This window comes from Acartia tonsa, chromosome 4 (assembly GCF_053477335.1).
Source record: "Acartia tonsa isolate MP-2025a chromosome 4, ASM5347733v1, whole genome shotgun sequence".
NCBI lineage: Eukaryota > Metazoa > Arthropoda > Copepoda > Calanoida > Acartiidae > Acartia > Acartia tonsa.
The window spans coordinates 31,477,684-31,498,844 of record NC_137263.1 but is presented as its reverse complement, the minus strand read 5'-3'; the positions used below and the strand labels follow the sequence as shown (position 1 = coordinate 31,498,844).

The 21,161-nt window shown below is 30.6% G+C and overlaps 1 protein-coding gene across 2 annotated transcripts in view; it reads left to right on the top strand.

Moving 5' to 3' along the window:
- Positions 1–21,161, top strand: part of LOC145316780 (adenylate cyclase type 5-like) — a 77,702-nt gene that overhangs the window by 27,925 nt on the left and 28,616 nt on the right. For both annotated transcript variants that reach the window (XM_080157515.1, XM_080157514.1), the window contains exons 3-15: positions 2,359–2,442; positions 2,859–2,999; positions 3,551–3,697; positions 5,495–5,623; positions 7,406–7,549; positions 9,933–9,983; positions 10,389–10,538; positions 14,378–14,499; positions 15,808–15,900; positions 17,080–17,226; positions 17,568–17,654; positions 18,636–18,707; positions 19,738–19,831. In XM_080157515.1, coding sequence (XP_080013641.1) covers positions 2,359–2,442; positions 2,859–2,999; positions 3,551–3,697; positions 5,495–5,623; positions 7,406–7,549; positions 9,933–9,983; positions 10,389–10,538; positions 14,378–14,499; positions 15,808–15,900; positions 17,080–17,226; positions 17,568–17,654; positions 18,636–18,707; positions 19,738–19,831 — 1,461 coding nt within the window. The remainder of the gene's footprint in view (positions 1–2,358; positions 2,443–2,858; positions 3,000–3,550; positions 3,698–5,494; positions 5,624–7,405; positions 7,550–9,932; positions 9,984–10,388; positions 10,539–14,377; positions 14,500–15,807; positions 15,901–17,079; positions 17,227–17,567; positions 17,655–18,635; positions 18,708–19,737; positions 19,832–21,161) is intronic.

The following is a 21,161-nucleotide window of genomic DNA, read 5'->3' as shown; positions in this document are numbered from 1 at the left end:
ATTCAGAGTTTTACCTCTTACAACAAGGATGGCTTTATCCAAAAAAGGGAAGGTCATCAAATTAGTCATTCAAACCAAGAAATGTTGACAAATTGAGTGTGACAGCCATGTAAATCTGCCACATAATATCAGGATGATAAATATGGACTTACTTACATTTTAGGACTTGTTATAAAGATGCTTCGCTTATAACATCTGATCAATTAGATCATTTTCATTTGATTTTAATTGGACTCTATATATATTAGTTTTTCATATGGTGAAGGATAAACCTCTTATTATATTTTTATAGATAAGATAAATATATTCTTTTGTAACAAACATTAAGATAAACTTTTTTATCTTTATATAGAAGGGATATTATTGTTATAAACGATTGTTTAATATAGAGAATGTATCTTGTCACATGCTTTCAGGGGTATAAGGATAGATTATGGTCTATTAATTCAATTTTAGAGTTAAAACAAAAGTTAGATTTAGCAAAAAAAAACTCCAAGAGTTTGATTTGATGTTAGATCTAAAGAAGTTGTATCAACTTTTTTTTTTAGCTAGCCGGTTCTTTTAGTAAGTAGTAGATGTAAAATTTTTCATAGAATTCAGATATGCAATCGGTTTTTTTGTAGACCTCTTATTTTTTAAGTAATTTAAGTTTTTTAAAAAAATAATTAAGTCGGTTTTAAGGTACTAAAACGCAACAAAATAAAAGAAGAAAATGGCCAGTAAGAACAAAAATAGTAAGATCTTTAATTTGACACCTTACTTTTAAAATTCTGTTGAGTAATTATTGAAAAAATCTATTTTTTTAACTTCAGTATAATAAAAACTTTAGACCTAAATATTTTCTCAAACAGACATAAAAAACATGGGTTCATATATACCTTTAGAATCAGAAAAATATTACGAATCCATTGTAAGCAAAATTGAAAAAAAGTAAAAAAATAAAAAAATAAACATTTGGCCATTTATATTTTTTGTTCAGGCAACACTATTGTCTTCCCTTTTTTACCCCCTCTTTACCCCCTCTTTACCCCCTTCCCATTTTTATACTCAATTGAAGAATTAAGACGTTGCCTGTACAATTTAATATGATATTTTCATATAATTCCTTTTATTGTAGTTTATATACTATATTGTAAACTTTTTTTTAAAATTTTGCTTACAATGGATTCGTAATATTTTTCTGATTCTAAAGGTATATATGAACCCATATTTTTTTATTTGTGAAATAATAAAATTAAGTTCAAAGTTTTTATTCTCGTGGGTTTAAAAAAATCGATTTTTTCAATAATTACCTGACAGAATTGAAAAAGTAAGGTGTCAAATTAAAGATCTTACTATTTTTGTTCATAATGACCATTTTCTTTCTTTTTTTTGTTGCATTTTAGTACCTTAAAATCGACTTAATTTTTTTTTTTTTAAACTTAAATTACTTAAAAAATAAGAGGTCTACAAAAAAACCGATTGCATATCTGAATTCTATGAAAAATTTTACATCTACTACTTACTAAAAGAACCGGCTAGCTATAAAAAAAATAGTTGATACACCTTCTTTGTAAAAAGTTTAAAGACAATTGTTTTTGCCTAGAATATTTGACCCACAACTTTTTTTAAAATCCCCGAAAGCAGTTTTGGATTCCTAGAAAAACTAACTTATTCATATTTGGATCCATTGTGATAAACTTAGATCCCTGATGCATACCATATTATATGTAGATATAAATACAAGGACAAATACATGCCTTGCGCATATATTAATATGTATTATCTTTATGTTTATACAAATATATAAATACAGTATTGTTCTTGTTTGTATGTGGAAAATTGGCAGGGGATACGAGAAAAGTACAAAGAAAAATATGTATTGTATATTATCTTATTGTTCAGCAAAGATTTTCTAAATGGTCTTATGACTGTTCAGTCACATATAAGAGTTCTTTTTTATGACATTTTGTTTGATTTGTCTAAATATGTCCATTCCCTTCTACATACATTGCATTGTTTTGGACAATAAACATTACTCTTGAAGAAGTTGTGTCTTGCAATTAAATATAATTCAAAATTTTAGCCATTTCGCCACAGGTTAGGTTAATTTAAGATATGAATGTACAAATATACCTCCCCCACAGGGGTTAGTCATTAAAAAAATAAGATAGTTTAAGATAGGTAATGTTAGGGTAACTGTCCACTCCGACGTTTGTCACTTCTGTGTTTGTCCTTGGACCAAAAAATTCTCTGATTTTAAGAAGAATAATCTAAACTTTAAAAAGTGAGAATAATGAACACACCTAATGTACAAGTCTACATATATATATACACAGAGATAATTGAGTTATTTCTTTATGCTTGTTTTTTGTTTAGGCCCCAAAGAAATCGAATTGGGAGGTGATAGAGCACTACAACTCAGGAGGAGGGCTTCCAGGGGTTCCATCCAGCCAGACTAAGGTAAACAATATTTTCTTTTAGTTGCGACCAACTAAGTTATAACAAGGATGACAAAATCCATTAAACATCGAAGATCCTTATCACATGGCAGGGCGAGTTATTTAAGAATTTAAGAAAGAAAATATTTAAGTCTAAACAAAATTGTATGTAAAGTTGCTTAAATACAAGATGTTGTTTATGGAAACTCTTACATTTTTAGGACTTAATTATAGATGTGCTTCGCTTATAACATTGTTACTAATTATATACAGAATCATTATTACAAAAATTACAATTTTACCTAAATTCTATCAGTCAAAATTTTAAAAGATATGCATTTTTGGAGAGGTAAAAATCCAATTAAAAGGGTTGGTTTACCTCTTCCACCCTCCTCCTCAATTTGACATCTCTGCTTACATTGTTGATATTTGTTGCAGGCACTTAATGGAGGTGGTGCTGGGTCTGGTGACGAGGGAGATGAGAAGGATGAAGTGGAGAGTATTCTCCTGGATCCAACATATGACTGGTGGAATGTGTGGGCTCTGTTCAAGCGGGTTTTCAGATCTCATAGGTTTAAGGTAAATCTTATCATTATCCAGCACGCAACGTAAGAGGGGAATCTCTCGTTTGTCAACATAAGAAGATTTATATTAAGTGACAAACAAACTGAAAAAAACATCATGCCTCTGTGTTATAGATTAAATAACACAAAAATGTTATTAATTTTTGTTTCATGTAAACGAGTTACTGTTTAAGCATTTAAAAGATTTAAAGTAACAAACAAAAGAAACAAAAAAAGTAGGGACAAGGGAAGTGATTCTGACAAACAATTCTAATTGAAAACCTCTTCACAACCTTCTTCTCTTATTTATCCCTCTTCTTACCCACTTTCCATCAGTTACATAAAAAAAACAAGTTTTACGCCAACTCTACACCAACAAAATATTTAATTTTCGGTAATTACAAATGGAAATAATTGGCTGAATCGCAGCCCCTGCCAAAAAGTAACAATAAATATTCCAAAGGGCCTCGAAAACAATGGAATCCAAAAATGCCTATCTGTCTGTGGGTAATACATTTTTAATCTATCATTTAAAACATTATAAAAACTCATCTTATTTTTGTTAAGAATGTACACGTGGAGGTGCTATACCAACGATATTTCCTGCGTATGAACCAGAACAACATGACGTCACTGCTGATCCTCCTGGTCATCATAGCCACGACTATGATTGTTGTCAACTATGCCATCTCCTCAGCTGATTCAATTATGCAGGTCCGTCATATTTTCGATTGAGTTTAAGGAAGCAGCATATATTGCCTATAAAAAATGACGCCATACAAATGACCAATAATAGGCCGGTATACATTTAACCATTGGACAATTCAAATGTATACTTGCCTATCATTGGTCATTTGTACTATAAGCTGCTTCGATTTTAACTCGGTATTGGATAAATACAATAGTTATTTATACCATAAGAATAAAACAAGGATGACAACATCCATAAGTAGCGAAGCACAAAAAATCGTCGATGGTAATACGTACAGGTAGATTTAAAAGGTTTTTGCTAAAATCAAGAATAGATTTATTGGATAAAATAAACATGAAACCTTGTTTTATTTGCATGATGACGATGGTCAAAGTAAATTATATTCAAGATGCTCATAACAATGGGAAAAATTATTTTGATACTGATATCCCATAAAAGTTTGAAAATTGCATCAAAATAAACAAAGATATGGGGAAATATGTAAAACATATAAAAATAGCCAAAAACCTGATAAAAGGCAGTCTGGCCGTCATGGTTGTTTTAACGACAAAAAATTTAATTTTTAAATCCTTAACTTAAAAAATTTGGAAAATCGGACCATATACACTGAAGATATGGAAAAAAGTGTTAAATATATAAAAATAGCCTAAAACCTGCCAAAAAGGCAGTCTGGCCGTCATGGTTATTTTGTTTAAAAGACGGGAAATTTAATTTTGATATATATAACTGAAAAATTTTGAAAATCGGACTATAAACACTGAAGATATGGAGAAAAATGTTAAATATATATAAAAAAAACAGCCTAAAACCTGCTAAAAAGGCAGTCTGGTCGTCATGATTGTTTTCTTTAAAAGACGGGAAATTTAATTTTGATATCTATAACTGAAAAAATTTTGAAAATCGGACCATAAACACTGAAGATATGGAGAAAAATGTGAAAAATATAAAAATAGCCTAAAACCTGCTAAAAAGGCAGTCTGGCCTTCATGGTTGTTCCTTTAAACGACGGGAAATTTAATTTTGATATCTGTAACTGAAAAAATTTTGAAATTCGGACCATAAACACTGAAGATATGGAGAAAAATGTGAAAAATATAAAAATAGCCTAAAACCTGCTAAAAATCGGTCCGAACGCCAATGATGTTTTATAGTCAATTGTGCTCCTTAATGATGGGAATGTTGTCAAAAAATTTCAGCATTCTATCATTTATAGGAGCTGAGTAAATCCCATTTCCCCCATAGCGTTACGGACAGACTGACTGACGGACGGACGGACGGACTGACGGACGGACGGACAAAGTGAATTATAGAGTAGCTTCGCTACTAACAAACTAAACTATGTTTATTTGAATATATATTATATAAATATAGGAAGAATTTTTAGGTTTTTAAAAAAGATTATGTAAATTTTATACTATTATCCCGGCATGATATTCTTAACTTTTTAATGATCGAATATTATTATGGGGTATGAAAAATATTTCCTTTCTGCAAAAAACCTTCATATTAAGGGTTTGAAAAATAATAAAGCAATGATTTTTCCAATATGACCCGTTACATTTTGTATAAATTGGTACAATATTACAAGCTAAGCTTCTTCAAAACCTAAACATTATAATCCAGAATTAATCATTGATTTAAAACAGGGCTCGGCAGCCACTCGTCGGTCGCCTGTAAGTCTCAGGGAAATGACCCTTTTACAATTTTAAAAATCAGCTGGAAGTCTAAACTTGTTGCTAATATGGCCGATCCCTGATTTCAATAATTTAAATCAAAATGATGATTGTTTTATATTTCAGGGTGTAACACTTGGTGTATTCTCTATAATGTATCTAATACTGGTGATTTTGATGTTCAGAAGTTTCCTCAATGAAGTTTATCTGATTATATTTTCATATATTCTCCTCGCTTCTTTCTTTGGGATTGAGGTAAGCACGTCAAACAATTTTGTTCTTGTTTAAATTTTTGATTATGTCAATTTGTAGAAGCTACTCTGTAACTCATTATTTCACCTAAGTCTACGAAAATTTGTCATTTTCTCACAAAAAATATTTTTGGAACATCCTATTATGTAAATAAGATTTTTTTAGTCTGTAGCGAAGTATCTCACCAATCGATTAACCGATATAGTTCTCCTTTACAGAAAAGCTTCTCAAAGGTCCATGGAAGGTTTTTAAAAAAACTATTTTGGGGGAAGGTATCTCCACCCTCCCAATGAATAATGCCTCAATCTCCTCAAAAAAATACCTTTATTTCTTTTTTCCTTTTAAAACTTCGAATCTTAAGTGCCACTTGAGTCTTCTAGGGGCGTAGCCGCTAGTAATATAAAACTAAATGATTTTATTAGGTTACAACTAATATAACGAATATGTTTTTATAACTAAAATAACTTTTTTCATAACAAATCTGTTAATTATCTTACCCAAAGGTTTTTAAAAATCCCAATAGTAATTGTAATCTTCATAAAGAATTATATTGTCCAATCATAAGAAAAATAAGAAACTCTAAAAAGAACGAATTTACTAAATTACTACGTATGATTTATGATTAGAAAAAAATAAGATACGGATTAACCATCTTCTGTTGGCTCTAATTAACGAAAAACAAATAATATTGTTGTTATGTATAATAATTATGTATGCGATGAAAATCCTTGTTATTTCTTGTTTTTTTTTCAATATCGGAATACGTCAGATAATTGTGTATATTGTGATACATGATACATTCATAGCATTTTATAACCCCAGCTATTAATTCAGTTGGGAGACTCAAACAAAGTTTAGAATTGGAGAGAAAATGTTTTTACAGACATTTTTTTTTAACAAAGACGACCTATCTTATTTTTTTGGGGTGGGGGGTGGGGGCGGGCTAGTGATGGAAATATAAATATAAGCGAAATTCTTTAGATTTTCCAACCCATCTCAATATTTTTATTTGGAGGGTAAAGGTGAAAATAAAAATGAAAGCTTTTGACCAAGGCGGAAACTAATTGGGACCAGGACATATACAAAAGGGGAAAATAAATAATTTTTTCCTCCATTAAAGATGATTTCAACCTCACAACTGATAAATAGAAGAAATTTTTCTATATTTGCATTTAATGGAATATTTATTTTTCAATATTAAAGTTTATGATTCTGTTTTTATGCAGAGTAAAAACCAATTTGAATAACTCCTTTCATGTAAAACTTTTTACTTTGACATTTTGATATTTTTAAAACTTTGTATACCAACATTTTTTCTGACAGCATTAAATTTTCCCTTTTTTACTCAATTTTAACTTAAAAAGAAAACCATTTTGATGTAAATTGATGTATATGAACAACAAATACTAATGTGAGTAACATTTTTACAAAAGTAGCAGGATGTGTGTTAGTCAGTCAGTCTGTCTCTCTATCTTATTATCTATCTGTACCGAATGATCTTGCTAACAACTGAACCGATATGTTACTCCTTTACAATTTAGCTTCTCATAGGTCACGGCAATGTTTATAACTATTCTGGAGGAGGGGACTAGCAATCTCCCAAGATAAATCGCTCTAGAAGCTAATTTCCAACCCAATTTGAAAACAAAATTGAAAATGTATGGTGGAACGACTTCCCCCTCCCCTCACACCTAGAGGCCTCTTTGTAATGATATAAAACAAGATCTTATGAAATGACACAGAAATTCTTTTGTAGGTTGAAACTAAATATTTTTCTGTTACCAGGTATTGATAGTGCTGGACGCAGACCCTAGGTCCGCTGATGCCGGTGTGTGGTGTACCATGTTCTTCATCTACATGACCTACACACTGCTTGCCCTGCATGTAGAGGAGTGCACAGTCTCCGGTCTCCTACTAGGCTTTACTCAGGTGGGCATGCATTTTTCTCTTCCCACATTTCAGATCATTTTCCTGTGGTTGTATATTCAGCAAGAACGTATAAGGGAGTTGGGTGATTACCCCCAAATTTTTAGGAGGGGGTATTTCTCCGGCCCTAAAAAAACAGTTGAAACCTCTTAAAACAAATTTTAGCGCTTGGGTACATAGGGCAAAGCTCTTATTTTTTTAAATCATGTAAATTTTGGACATTTTCCACCCTAATATGTTTGGTTTTAATCTCCCATGAAAAATGAAAGGATGTTCTTGCGTAGAATTTAAATACTAATCTGGAATGCATTATATATATTCGTATTAGATGTTCTCGCTCAATGGGAGGTTTTTCTTTATTTATTCCATTTTATTTAAGGTCAAACCTTCATTCACCTGATAAATTCACTGAGTGAAAAAGTCTTTGATACTTCATAGTTATTTATTTGAATATATTTCGGTGGACATTACACCCTCTTCAGTCTAAATGACATAAATCATATTATGTAGATTAAGAATTTTAAATGCATTTAATTTTGTCTTTTATCAGTACATCCTTGAATATTTAATTTTCAATTCTTTTCAGATAAATTCTTATATTTTTAATACAACATACAATTTATAAATCTAATCTTTCTCTATACATATATATAAATAAATTGCAGAGTTTAAAGGAAGGCTAAAGAAAAAATATTATTAATAGCCCTGAAATCGCCCGAAATTGTCAACTATTTACTGTACTATACTATCATTTGAAGTTTTTAAAAGCGAAGCTTTTCTATAATTAGGGTCGGTCCGTCCGTACGTCCGTCCGTCCGAGATAGATAGCTTTTCGTCGTTAATTTAGGCATGTTTGAATTGTCCTATCGATTTCAAACTTTGCATGGCGATTCCTGTAGTAGTTAGGTACGATTTAGAAAGCGTAGCAACTCTATAATCAATACCAGAATGTCCGTACGTCCATTTTTAACATGTTGATTTTCTACTATTTTAACAACAAATTTTTATGTGATCTAATTATCCGTTTGATCTGATTTTTGGTATATTGATTCCTGGGACAACAAAGAACAATATTATAAGCGAAGCAACTCAATAATCAAGTCCTAAAAATGTAAGTATGTCCATAAACATTATGCTGTATGAAGCAGTTTTTCAACAAATTTACTTACAATTTTGCTTTGACTCTTATACTTTTATTTTCTGATTATTTAGTTCAGACACTGAACAAATGTTAATGTTCGTTTGTCCTACCGTTTCAGTGCTTCGCTTTTATGGATGTTGTCATCCTTGTTTTTGTTAAAAAATATGCAAAGTCCATTCCTTGGGGTTACCAAATCATTTCTAGACTCTTCTGGAACTTATTTTATTTAACAGAAGCATCAAAAACACATTTTTTAAACTAAAAAGTCTAAGTAGAACGGTGAGGTATTATGCCCAGACCAATGGCGATTGAAAAAATATTATTATTATCTTTGATTGACCCTACTCAGAATTCTTGGACATGGTCACATGATACATTTGCAAATATGTTTACAAAAAGAAGAGGAATTAAATAATCCTTCCTACCAAATATTTTATACGTAGAATATATACGTTCTTATTATTCATTGCTCAACAAAACAAGGCTGACAACATCCATAAAAGTTATTGGAAAAGAAATATTCTTTTTAAAGTCTGAAACAAATTTGTCGCTTTGTTGATTGTGAATTGAATTTTATTACCCAAATCGCACTAAGAATCACAATTACAGGTCGATTTTGCCAAGACCTTCCAAGCTTTTTAGATTGATGGGAGGATGTCTCCCCTCCCCCGTTAGACGTCCTTGGGGTATGCCATAGTTATGAGTAGCTGCGCTTCTAAAAAAATTTATCCTGCCCAAAACCTGAATGTTAGACGAGGATGAATATTGAATGTTGTTTGGGAACCTTTGAATAATTGAACACCCTGTTCACAATGTGGTTCCACCAGGGAGTGAAAGAGGGGACAATTTACTGGTAGCCAAAGTTTTAAAATCACGGTCTCTTAATCAATCACTTAAAACCTTAGTGTACCTAAATTAGATCCCAATTGATAGTTTCAAGCTAGCAGTGTTAAATCTTTGCAATTAATAATTTTGAGTAATTTTGTAAATCATCGGTTGTGGGTGTACAAAATTTTTTTGTCCATTTTCTTATCCCTTATGATCACTGGGTTTCACACATCCGCCAACAAATATTTTTTTGAAATTCAAACTACTTTAGATTAGAATTTAACATTGAGTTTGTGAATTTCTCAAAAGTGGCAACTTTTTATAATTATTTTTTGTTCTTTTTTATAGGTATCGTATTAATGTTTTATTACTCTTTAATAAATTATATTTTGAGCTAAAATATATGTTGAATTTCAGGTTGCTTGTGCAGCAGGTCTTAACTATACTGAGCCTTCTCTAATGAAACAGGTATATTTTAATTCAATTATAAAAGTGGTATGATGTCTGTCTGTCTCTCCCGTAAGTTCTCACAAACCTTTATTTAGAATTCTCCTTTGAAGCAAGGTGTACGAATTCAAAATTTGAATGGATTCTGTGTAAAACAGACTTGATCCATATTCTTTTGAATTTCATGCTTTTAAAAATTTATAAGCAAACTTAAAATGTTACAATTTATTATTAATACCTTTATTACTCGGTAAACTTCAGATCTCAAACATTTCTAAAATTTAAACCACAATTTAAAGGAAACATAAAAAGGAGAAAAAGATAACTAAACCTTTATTGTACATATAACTTTATATGAAAGGTTCTTAAGTTTCTTTTAGTATGCGCCAGTTTTCAATGGAAATTTATGATATGCTTATAATTTAGATGGGTGGTAATGCGATGCTGTTTCTGTGTACAAATCTAGCTGGTGTGTTGACCCACTACCCCAGCGAGGTGGCAAAGCGCCAGGCCTTCATGGAGACAAGACAGTGTATTGAGGCCAGGCTCATCACACAAAGAGAAAACCAGAAACAGGTACAAAGAAGTTAAATATTTTTTTCTAATAATTTTATTTTGTCACAACGCGTTAGTACCGTATGTTTTTTTTATTTCTATTAATCCTTATATAAATTAATAGGTTGTCGCAAAGGGTCTCGCTAACCGATTAACTGTTATGGTTCTCTTTCAAAATGTTTTTTTTTATATGCCCAAGAAAGTTTTGTAACAACTTTTGGTGAGGTTAATTCCGCCGACAAGGTGCTCCTAGGAGCTAAATATCCTCTCCCATCCTTCTTTTCATTTTAGAAATGATCCCCGCACCCCTTCCACGCAGTCGCTAGTTAGAAAAAGGTTTTTTTCTTGCTTATCAATAAATTTCTTTGTCATTACCATTTACATATACAACCCATACTATAGTGGCATATAAATTGTTAAAATATACAATTTTTGTAAAGAAAACTTTCTTGGAACAATCTTACAATTTTCTTAAAATTGGATAATCACCACTCTTCGAGAAAATTGATTTTCTTGATGTCTACCATTAATTCCAGAAAAAAAGGATTATTCGATACTAAATAGTGGAAATGTTTTACAAATGATATTGAAACAAGAGTTAGAATAAATAGTACATTAGCTGATTTAAAATAATGCTATCTATGTAATAGCTGGTAATTTCCCTTAAATTGCCTTGTCGAGCATCGAATTCCAACCCCCCTTATTTTAAAATAAATTGAAATCAAGATATAGGGAGGGAGGAGTTCTTCTTTTGGTTGTATACTATCTCAGGTCAGATTAGATTAGGTTGTATTCGGTACTGGGTAACCCTGCAGTGTAAAGACACTTCCCGCAGGGGTTATTCAGAGGAAAAACTGCCCCCCCCCCCTATTTTCAATTTGACATGCATTTGATTGAAAGCACCAAATATTTTTTTTCAAAATTATACTGGTACCCAAAGTTTTATAATCATGTTCACTTATTATCTGGCTTTAAACTTCGGGTTCTTTTTATTAAATCTTAATTGGTTGGTAAAAAGCTTCGGTATGTCTAAACTTTTCAACAACAAAAATAAAAAAGTTTATTATATTTGAGGTGTATGACAATTTATTTTGTCCAACATTATTCTGTAAGATCTCTGGATTTGACATAATTTTATTATCTTTTGAGATCTATGTAGTCATGGAAGGAAGATATTACCACTCTAGACTGTGGGATGATCCCTTAGATAAGTAGGATTTCAGAATTAGTCAGAGCATTAATATTAAATATACAACATGACTAAAGTAAACATAACAGAATTAATAAATGTATATGTTCCCAACAAACAAATTAAACCACTCTGCAAAAATTTAATGCATGGTGCCTTCATAAATTAAAAATACTTTATGTCATCTATGGGCTCTGTAGTCAGAGAGGTAGTAAAAGAGCATAAAATAGCCAGAAATCATCCCAGAACCTATGTAAAGCTTCTCTTAAATGGAGAACTGAAACCGTTCAGTAGTTACTGAAATCTTAAGCTGCAGGCAAAATTGATATTTTATATAAAAGGAAATGCTGACATATTATGTTATAATGTTATTTCAATGACGTAATGAAAATTAACAGAGAAATACCCACGTAAAAAATCTGGATACAAAAGAGTTTTTCTTCAGATAAATAAGGATGAACTATTATTACATTGAAATTTAAAAATATAAATTTTATCTTGAAATTCAATACTTCCATTCCCCAATTTTCTTATTCTTAATAGAAAAGATTCAGATCTAATAACCTCTTAAATTTATTTTTATTCTCTCCTTTTTAAAAAGAATTGTGTGAAATGTTAAATAACCATTAATCCATTAATCCTCGTTGTATTCAACATTTTTTTAACAACTTTCCACTTTATTCTTTAACTTTTGACAACTTTGAGAGAGATACATTCAATAAAATAAAAGTTTAAGAATTTTATTTTATTTCTTTAAAAGATGAAATTTCTATGTTTATATTTTATTCAAATTTTAAAATTTAAAGTTGTTTAATATATTTTCGTATATCTTTTTTTTGTATGTGCTTTAACTAAACACAATTATGTTCATGAGTAGTGCAGCCATTTCAAGATTTTTTGATTGTCTAAATAAAGCAGTACAAATCTTCTTGCAAATTGTTGTAATTATTTAGATCGTGTTGTTCGTACATGAGGTTGGTAACTTATTTTCTCGTATTCATTCGAATCCGGTGGATAGGAACCGGTTCTCATCCATACGAAAAAGCCATGTCTAGCATCGTATTATATACAACTTTCTACGAATATAAAAATGTACAATCAAAAGATTAAAACTAGTTTTTTTAGCCGGTGCCTCCGGCACCTCGGGGCTAAAAAAACTAGTTTTAATCTTTTAATTGTACATTCTATATCCGCGGAAAGCCGTTTATAATACGATGCGAGAAATAACTATTCACGTATAGATGAAAATAATACGTACAAACATACATGTAGTGTACCTTTGCTACCGATATATGCCCTGTAATTTGGAGATTCATTAATTTTACCTGGCCACAGTTTAGTCAAAACATGTTTAACCTTTTCAGAACAATTTTATATAAACATTTAGGTGCAGGCCTTCAACTTAATTATGTCTATTAATTATCACTAAAGACCAAGGGAGGGCGTGGACATTGGGCTGTTTATTACACCAGTCCCCAAAGTTTTATGATAACATTTTCTTGTTGATTGGCCTAACTACATTGGGAACTTTTATTCATTTCGATTAGTTGGTTCATTTGGTTGAGTGTCCAAACGTTTCGACCACTAATTCTAATCTACAGAAGGTGTAATTATGTGTACCATCATTTGGGATGTACCTTAATTAATCGACCATTGTCTTATCCCTTTAGATCATTAAAGAGCGCATCATTAATTTTGACTTGAAAATAAGATTTGAAATAGAAATTTTGATCAAGAGGTCTTTTTTTAAGTTTAAAATGTTTCTTTTAGTGTTGATAAAAACAAATTTAAAAGTATTTTTTACACCAGTTTGGACACCAGTATTTAAATTGTTTTTTTACTATAAACAATAGAATATTTGAATATTTTATTTGCTTTAAATGCTTAAGTTTACTTTTGAAGCCGCTAATATGGCGATATTGAAAAAATAAATTATCAGGGGAGTGTCTCCATAAAAAAAAGAAAATATATGTTCCCATAAAAGTAAAACCAAATCGATCCAGCGGTTACCGAGATCTAAAGCATCTTTCATATTTGTATTCCAGAATTATTTTTATGAACATGAACATGGCATTATTTGATTTAAATGATTACCAAATGATTAGAAAAAAATATTTGTCATTGTGTAAAAATGATAGATTATCAATTTTGAATTTCTTTATTTTGAGTTTGCGTGAGCTATCTAGCATTGTTATAGAATTCTTGTGAAAAAATATAAATCTGATGACAGCTAGCTGTATGACGAATCAGCAATTTATTTTTCCATAGAATTTCCATTCTCCAGGGTTGGACATTTAACATTAGATTTCTATCAATAAACTCAATACAAAATAAATATAAAATGACAAACGAAATGAATTTATCTGTATTTTTTTCATTTTCAAAACTTTTGAAAAGATTCATGGTTTTTACGTACTTATCCTTTTGTAAAAAAAAAGTAACAGGATGTCTATGTGTCTGTCTGTACCGAAAGATATCCCTGACCAATAAATATCGTTCTCTTTTTCAATATAGCTTTGGAAAGTTTATAGCTATTTTGGAGGGTGGTACCGACCTCCTCCCAAGATAGATTGCCCTTTGAAAAAATGAACCATCCCACCAAATTTTTTTTACTTTTTCTTTTAAATCTAAAAGTATTAAATAAACTAACTCGGATGATCTTTCTTTGCAGGAGCGGCTGTTATTGTCAGTATTACCCCGGCACGTAGCTATGGAGATGAAGGCGGATATTGCTGGTATACCCACAGATAAACAGTTCCATAAAATTTACATTCAGAAACATGAAAATGTCAGGTATAAAAAAAAATTTCCTGTCTTATTTTCATTTCATGTATTTTCTTTGATTAGGGTAGGTCTTTTAGTCCGCACTTGCGTAACGGATAGTTCTGACGGTTAATTTAGGCATGTTTTCGATTCCAAACTTTTCATGATAATTCCTTACTGCTCGGTTTAATCATGTTTATTTTTTAATGATATTATTGCTTAAATTTTTGTCCAGCATATATACAGAAATTAAAAAATATTGCTTTTTGTTTTTCTCAAGATTTTACAGCTATTCCTAAATCAGTTATCAAGTGTATGAGAATTTATTGTCATGATTGAAAACTCTATTAAATAAAATATGAAACAAGGATGACAAATCAACAAATGAATATCAATAGCAAAAAATAATTCAGTGTTTGCTTTACAAAAAAGTTTGAGAGTAAATATGATAAATTATGCAAAGTTGCTTGTATTTACATATTACTTGTTATAAAAAGATTTGTAACTCATAAAATATCAAATCAATTTATACTACAACACCAGACAGGAAAAATGCAGCCTTTACCTGAGTTCTCAAAAGTAAAAATATAAATACAAAACATTTAGAAAGTTTTAAACTGCTGCTGATAAAGCAATATTGAAAATTAAATTGCTTTTACATTTAATTTTATCTTTGTATTGGAATAAAATGTTTTTCCTTAAAGACAATTTCAAAGAACGTGTCCTGACTTTTGTGATTTTGTTTTAACCTATTAGTAACGAGCTCCAAAAGTTAAAAGTTTTTCCATGATTACTCAACAAAAAGTAAGGTGTCAAATTATAGATCTTACTATTTTTGTTCATAATGGCAATTTTCTTCTTTTTTTGTTGCGATTTATTACCTTAAAACCAACTTAATTTTTAAAAACTTAAATTACTTCAAAAATAAGAGGTTTACAAAATACCGCATATATAAATTCTATGGATCATTTTACATCTACTACTTACTAAAAACTCCGATTAGCTTTTTTTAAATCACAAAAGTTAGGACATGTTCTTTATGAATAATTTCTTAGTTTTAAAGTGATTTTTATTTATATAAAAAAGATGGGGATAAGCTTTTTGAAGAAAATTAATCTTTATTGAATATTTGAGTTACTTTAAAGAATGATTTGAAATCAATTTATGTTATTCCTTTAAATTATAATATGAATAGTAATGCATATAATTGATAGTATATACCCTTTTAAAAGGAAAAATATTTTTTTTTATACGCTAAATGCCATGTGTCCTGACTTGTTGTTGAGTAATATAAAACTAAAAACATTATGAATATTTGATGTATTAAAAACTTTTCAGTATCCTGTTTGCGGATATCTGCGGGTTTACATCTTTATCCGCGCAGTGCACTGCAGAGGAGCTTATCCGTCTCTTAAACGAGCTCTTTGCTAGGTAAGTTTTGTTTTGTATAGTTGCTTCGCCTCTAGCCCCATGGGGCTCTATCCAACGGGTATAGATAATTTACATAGCCTCCATAACCTCCATTTATCAAATAGAACCCCCAACCTTTGCTTTCCTAAAAATAACAACACACAGACACAAATCCAGCAACATTCCTTGTTATATTAAATCTATTTTTTTTAAACCTGAACGTTTATCGCCCTAATTTTGTCATCGGATTTATAAGATTAGAGACTGAAGAATATAGTAAAGTTAAAGATCAAAATATACATGTGTGTGTGTGTGTGTGTGTGTGTGTGTGTGCGTGTGCGTGTGTGTATGTGTGCTTGTGTAAAATGAAATAGATTTTGTAGAAATTTCCTGGACTTATCTGTAATTGACAGCAACTATTTATCATTTCAATTCGATTTCCGTGCATTAACAATTTACATTTAGTATTGAGGCTATTTTTTACCCTTACTTTACACACAAAACGGATGGTCCAAAATAAAAAAAATTCACCTAAAACATAAAAAGGACAATTTTGTCAATTATGTTGTAGAGAAGAAACAAGGAAAAATAAAATAATCGCAATATACGGACTTATAATAATCATAGATTTGCTATCCTGCTAAAAGTTACGTAAGTACACGTAAATACACATATTCACATGGCAATAGTATGTCTGAATCAATTATAGCTTTCGCTTTCAAATACGTATCAAATGCTTTAATTGGGTCAAAGTTACATACAATGTCTCTTTTTTTCCGAAAAATGTATTAGAAATAAAAAAAAATGATAACAGTTATAGGGCAGGCTTCAATTACCATGAACGTAATTGGTTAAAAATGATCATGTGATTTTAATGGAATATGCTCCCTCTTGTATTGCTGTATTTTTTTTCAATATTTAGAAATAGAAAATCTTACAAAGTTAAATGTCTTTGCAAAATCTAAAAATTCAGAAAAAGAAATTTTAATTTTAGCACAAAATAATTTTAAAAAATGCAAGCAAGATCTGTTTTATTTTTTTTGTAAAATTAAATCTTATAGGAATGGGTAATCGTTATTCACTGTTCTTTTATTATAATTATAAGCTTTACAGAGAATAAAATACATATTTTGCTCTGACTCTTTGCCAACGAAAATACTCTTCCTCATATGAATTGGATCCAACTAAATTTATTTATAGGTTTGACAAGCTGGCGAACGAGCACCATTGTCTGAGGATCAAGCTGCTCGGTGACTGTTATTATTGTGTGTGTGGTATACCTGACCCGAGACCTGACCATGCGCACTGTTGTGTTGAGCTGGGAGTTGACATGATTGATGCTATCGCGTGAGTTGTTTTACTTTATTTAGTTGCGAAGTTACTCTATAACTCACTTCTGAACGTCCGTCGCTTTAAGCTATTTGAGATAGCAAGATTGTTGTGAAAGTTCCCACATCAGTAAGCCTACAATATATAAATCACTTGGTCTGTTGGTCTGTCAGTCATCCTCAGGGAAACATGATTTCTACAAGGGATATGTGATTACCTCTACTGCTGAATTTTTAACCAAAACTTTTTTGACTCACGAAAATCTAATAGATAAATGCACTTTTTTAGTTTACGCTGTACATATAGTTTTTTTTAAAATAGTGATGTTTGGACATATTCTTAACTGTATTTACGTTTAGTCTTGTGAGAGAGGTGACAGGAGTGAACGTGAACATGAGAGTGGGCATTCATACTGGTAGAGTTCACTGTGGAGTACTTGGTCTCAGGTATAGTACCTAGTTATGATGGAGAGTATTCATACTGGTAGGATCACTGTGGAGTACTTGGTCTCAGGTATAGTACCTAGTTATGATGGAGAATATTCATGCTGGTAGGATCACTGTAGAGTACTTGGTCTCAGGTATAGTACCTAGTTATGATGGAGAGTATTCATACTGGTAGGATCACTGTAGAGTACTTGGTCTCAGGTATAGTACCTAGTTATGATGGAGAATATTCATGCTGGTAGGATTACTGTGGAGTACTTGGTCTCAGGTATATTACCTAGTTGTAATGGAGAATATTTATGGTCTCAGGTATAGTACCTAGTTATAATGGAGAGTATTCATACTGGTAGGATCACTGTAGAGTACTTGGTCTCAGGTATAGTACTTAGTTATGATGGAGAATATTCATGCTGGTAGGATCACCGTAGAGTACTTGGTCTCAGGTATAGTACCTAGTTATGATGGAGAGTATTCATACTGGTAGAATCACTGTGGAGTACTTGGTCTCAGGTATAGTACCTAGTTATGATGGAGAATATTCATGCTGGTAGAATCACTGTGGAGTACTTGGTCTCAGGTATAGTACCTAGTTATGATGGAGAGTATTCATACTGGTAGAGTTCACTGTGGAGTACTTGGTCTCAGTATAGTACCTAGTTATGATGGAGAGTATTCATACTGGTAGGATCACTGTAGAGTACTTGGTCTCAGGTATAGTACCTAGTTATGATGGAGAGTATTCATGCTGGTAGAATCACTCTGGAATATTTTTTTTGTTGTAAAAATAATCTAATTTCTACTTGAAGCCTTCAATAACGGAACATGTATAGTATACGCTAATTTTAATGTTTTTAATGGTAAAATATTTATAATGATAATTTAAATTTTTGATTACAATTGATTTCTGCATAGTACAGCTCACTTGTGTTTATATTGATTATGTTGATTGTTATTATTAATTATGTTATTGTTTGTATCCAGAAAGTGGCAGTTTGACGTCTGGTCCAATGATGTTACAATGGCTAATTATATGGAGAGTGCTGGTATTCCAGGGTGAGTAGTACAGTAGTGTAGCTAACCTACAAGTCTTCATTGCATGGCGGGTTTGTCAGCCTGTAACTTTCAAGTAAATATTGTGTGTGCGTCCACTGAAACACATATTTTAAACTTTAAAGATTAATGCACATATTACAGGTCTGACTTATTTTTATAAACTACAGTGTTTTTTTCTCTGCCATTATGATTTTGAAACTCACCTATCAAATATTATTAAACTAAACTAAAAGTTTAAATTTTTGTTTCCTTTTTCTTATCTTCCGAGGTTGAATTTCCATTAAGGTTTCTTAGAAATGGGAAACTGATTTATCATTGGAAAATAAATTCTTAGAATTTTTCAACGACAAATATTCAATTTTGATGGACAAGATGGCGATTAAAAGAGTTGCGCGAAGCTTTAAAACACAGTATTAAATCATAGGATAAAAGGATTAATTTAGAGACTTTTCGTCAGTTGTGTCTCTTACGTTTAATTGTTTTTAAGATATAAATAAAGCTAATAAAAATATTTTAATACTAATAATAAGTGAATTGAAAAAAAAAATGAAATTTTCACCTAACTGGCTGCACAATTATAATGCAGTAGGATAACTAATAGATTATGGCGAGAAAAACAGTGCTAAAAAAATTTTGAATTTTGAAATTCATTGCATTATAAACTCCACCAGATACACTTTCACCCTAGAACATGTCCTGATATTATGATATAGTTACTTATATATCTATTAGTTCTGTTTCTGTAACCAATTGGAAACTAAAGATTGTTTCGTAAAGGCTGACATGCAAACACTTCTTTTATAAATTTGAGTCCTATGCACGAAAAATATCACAAAATTATACCAATATTGGGACAAATGTAGACAGGAGTATTATCTGTTTTTGCACAAAAACCCTTTCCCTGCATTCTACCCTTTTCTTTAGAAAGGGTGTTAAAAATCATTTATGGATATTATAGACGAATGGTGGTTTTTTAAAGCTTAGATAGTGCCAAATTTTTTCGAATAATATTAAAATTCTTCAACTTTAGACGAATCCACATAACCCGCGATACTTTGATGTACCTGAATGGCGACTACGAAGTTGAGGACGGCAACGGGGCTGACCGTCACCCCTACCTGAAGGTGGGTTAGTTCTAATAATTTTTATGTGTACGTGGTGAAGCATAAATATTGTAGATTTAATTTTCATTTACGATTCTGAATCTGCTTTAGAAGAATTAAATTGGTTATACATGTGCGGCAATGAAAAAATATTTTTCATGTTTTTATATAATATTTTTTAGGCTTTTTGTTAGTTTTGCACAAGAACTTACTCACTTAGATTACAATTTGTTCAGTTAAAAATCTATAAAAGAAGGTGTATCAACTTTTTTGTTTATAGCTAGCCGGTTCTTTTAGTAAGTAGTAGATGTAAAATTTTTCATAGAATTCAGATATGCAATCGGTTTTTTTTGTAGACCTCTTATTTTTTAAGTAATTTAAGTTTTTTAAAAAAATAATTAAGTCGGTTTTAAGGTACTAAAACGCAACAAAATAAAAGAAGAAAATGGCCAGTAAGAACAAAAATAGTAAGATCTTTAATTTGACACCTTACTTTTAAAATTCTGTTGAGTAATTATTGAAAAAATCTATTTTTTTAACCTCGGTTTAATAAAAACTTTAGGCCTAAATATTTTCTCAAACAGACATAAAAAACATGGGTTCATTTATACCTTTAGAATCAGAAAAATATTACGAATCCATTGTAAGCAAAATTGAAAAAAAGTAAAAAAATAAAAAAATATAAAAATGGCCAATTGTATTTTTTGTTCTGGCAATACTATCGTCTTCCCTTTTTTACCCCCTCTTTACCCCCTCTATACCCCCTTCCCATTTTTATAGTCAATTCAAGAGTTAAGACGTTGCCTGTACAATATAATATGATATTTTCATATAATTCCTTTTATTGTAGTTTATATTCTATATTGTAAACTTTTTTTTCAATTTTGCTTACAATGGATTCGTAATATTTTTCTGATTCTAAAGGTATATATGAACCCATATTTTTTTACTTGTGAAATTATAAAATTGAGTTCAAAGTTTTTATTCTTGTGGGTTTAAAAAAATCGATTTTTTCAATAATTACCTGACAGAATTGAAAAAGTAAGGTGTCAAATTAAAGATCTTACTATTTTTGTTCATAATGGCCATTTTCTTTCTTTTTTTTGTTGCATTTTAGTACCTTAAAATCGACTTAATTTTTTTTTTTTTTAAACTTAAATTACTTAAAAAATAAGAGGTCTACAAAAAAACCGATTGCATATCTGAATTCTATGAAAAATTTTACATCTACTACTTACTAAAAGGACCGGCTAGCTATAAAAAAAAAAGTTGATACAACTTCTTTGAGACAAACTTCATACTTTTTCTACACTATTTAGAACATGAGAGCATAAAGAGCAAGTTTAGTTTT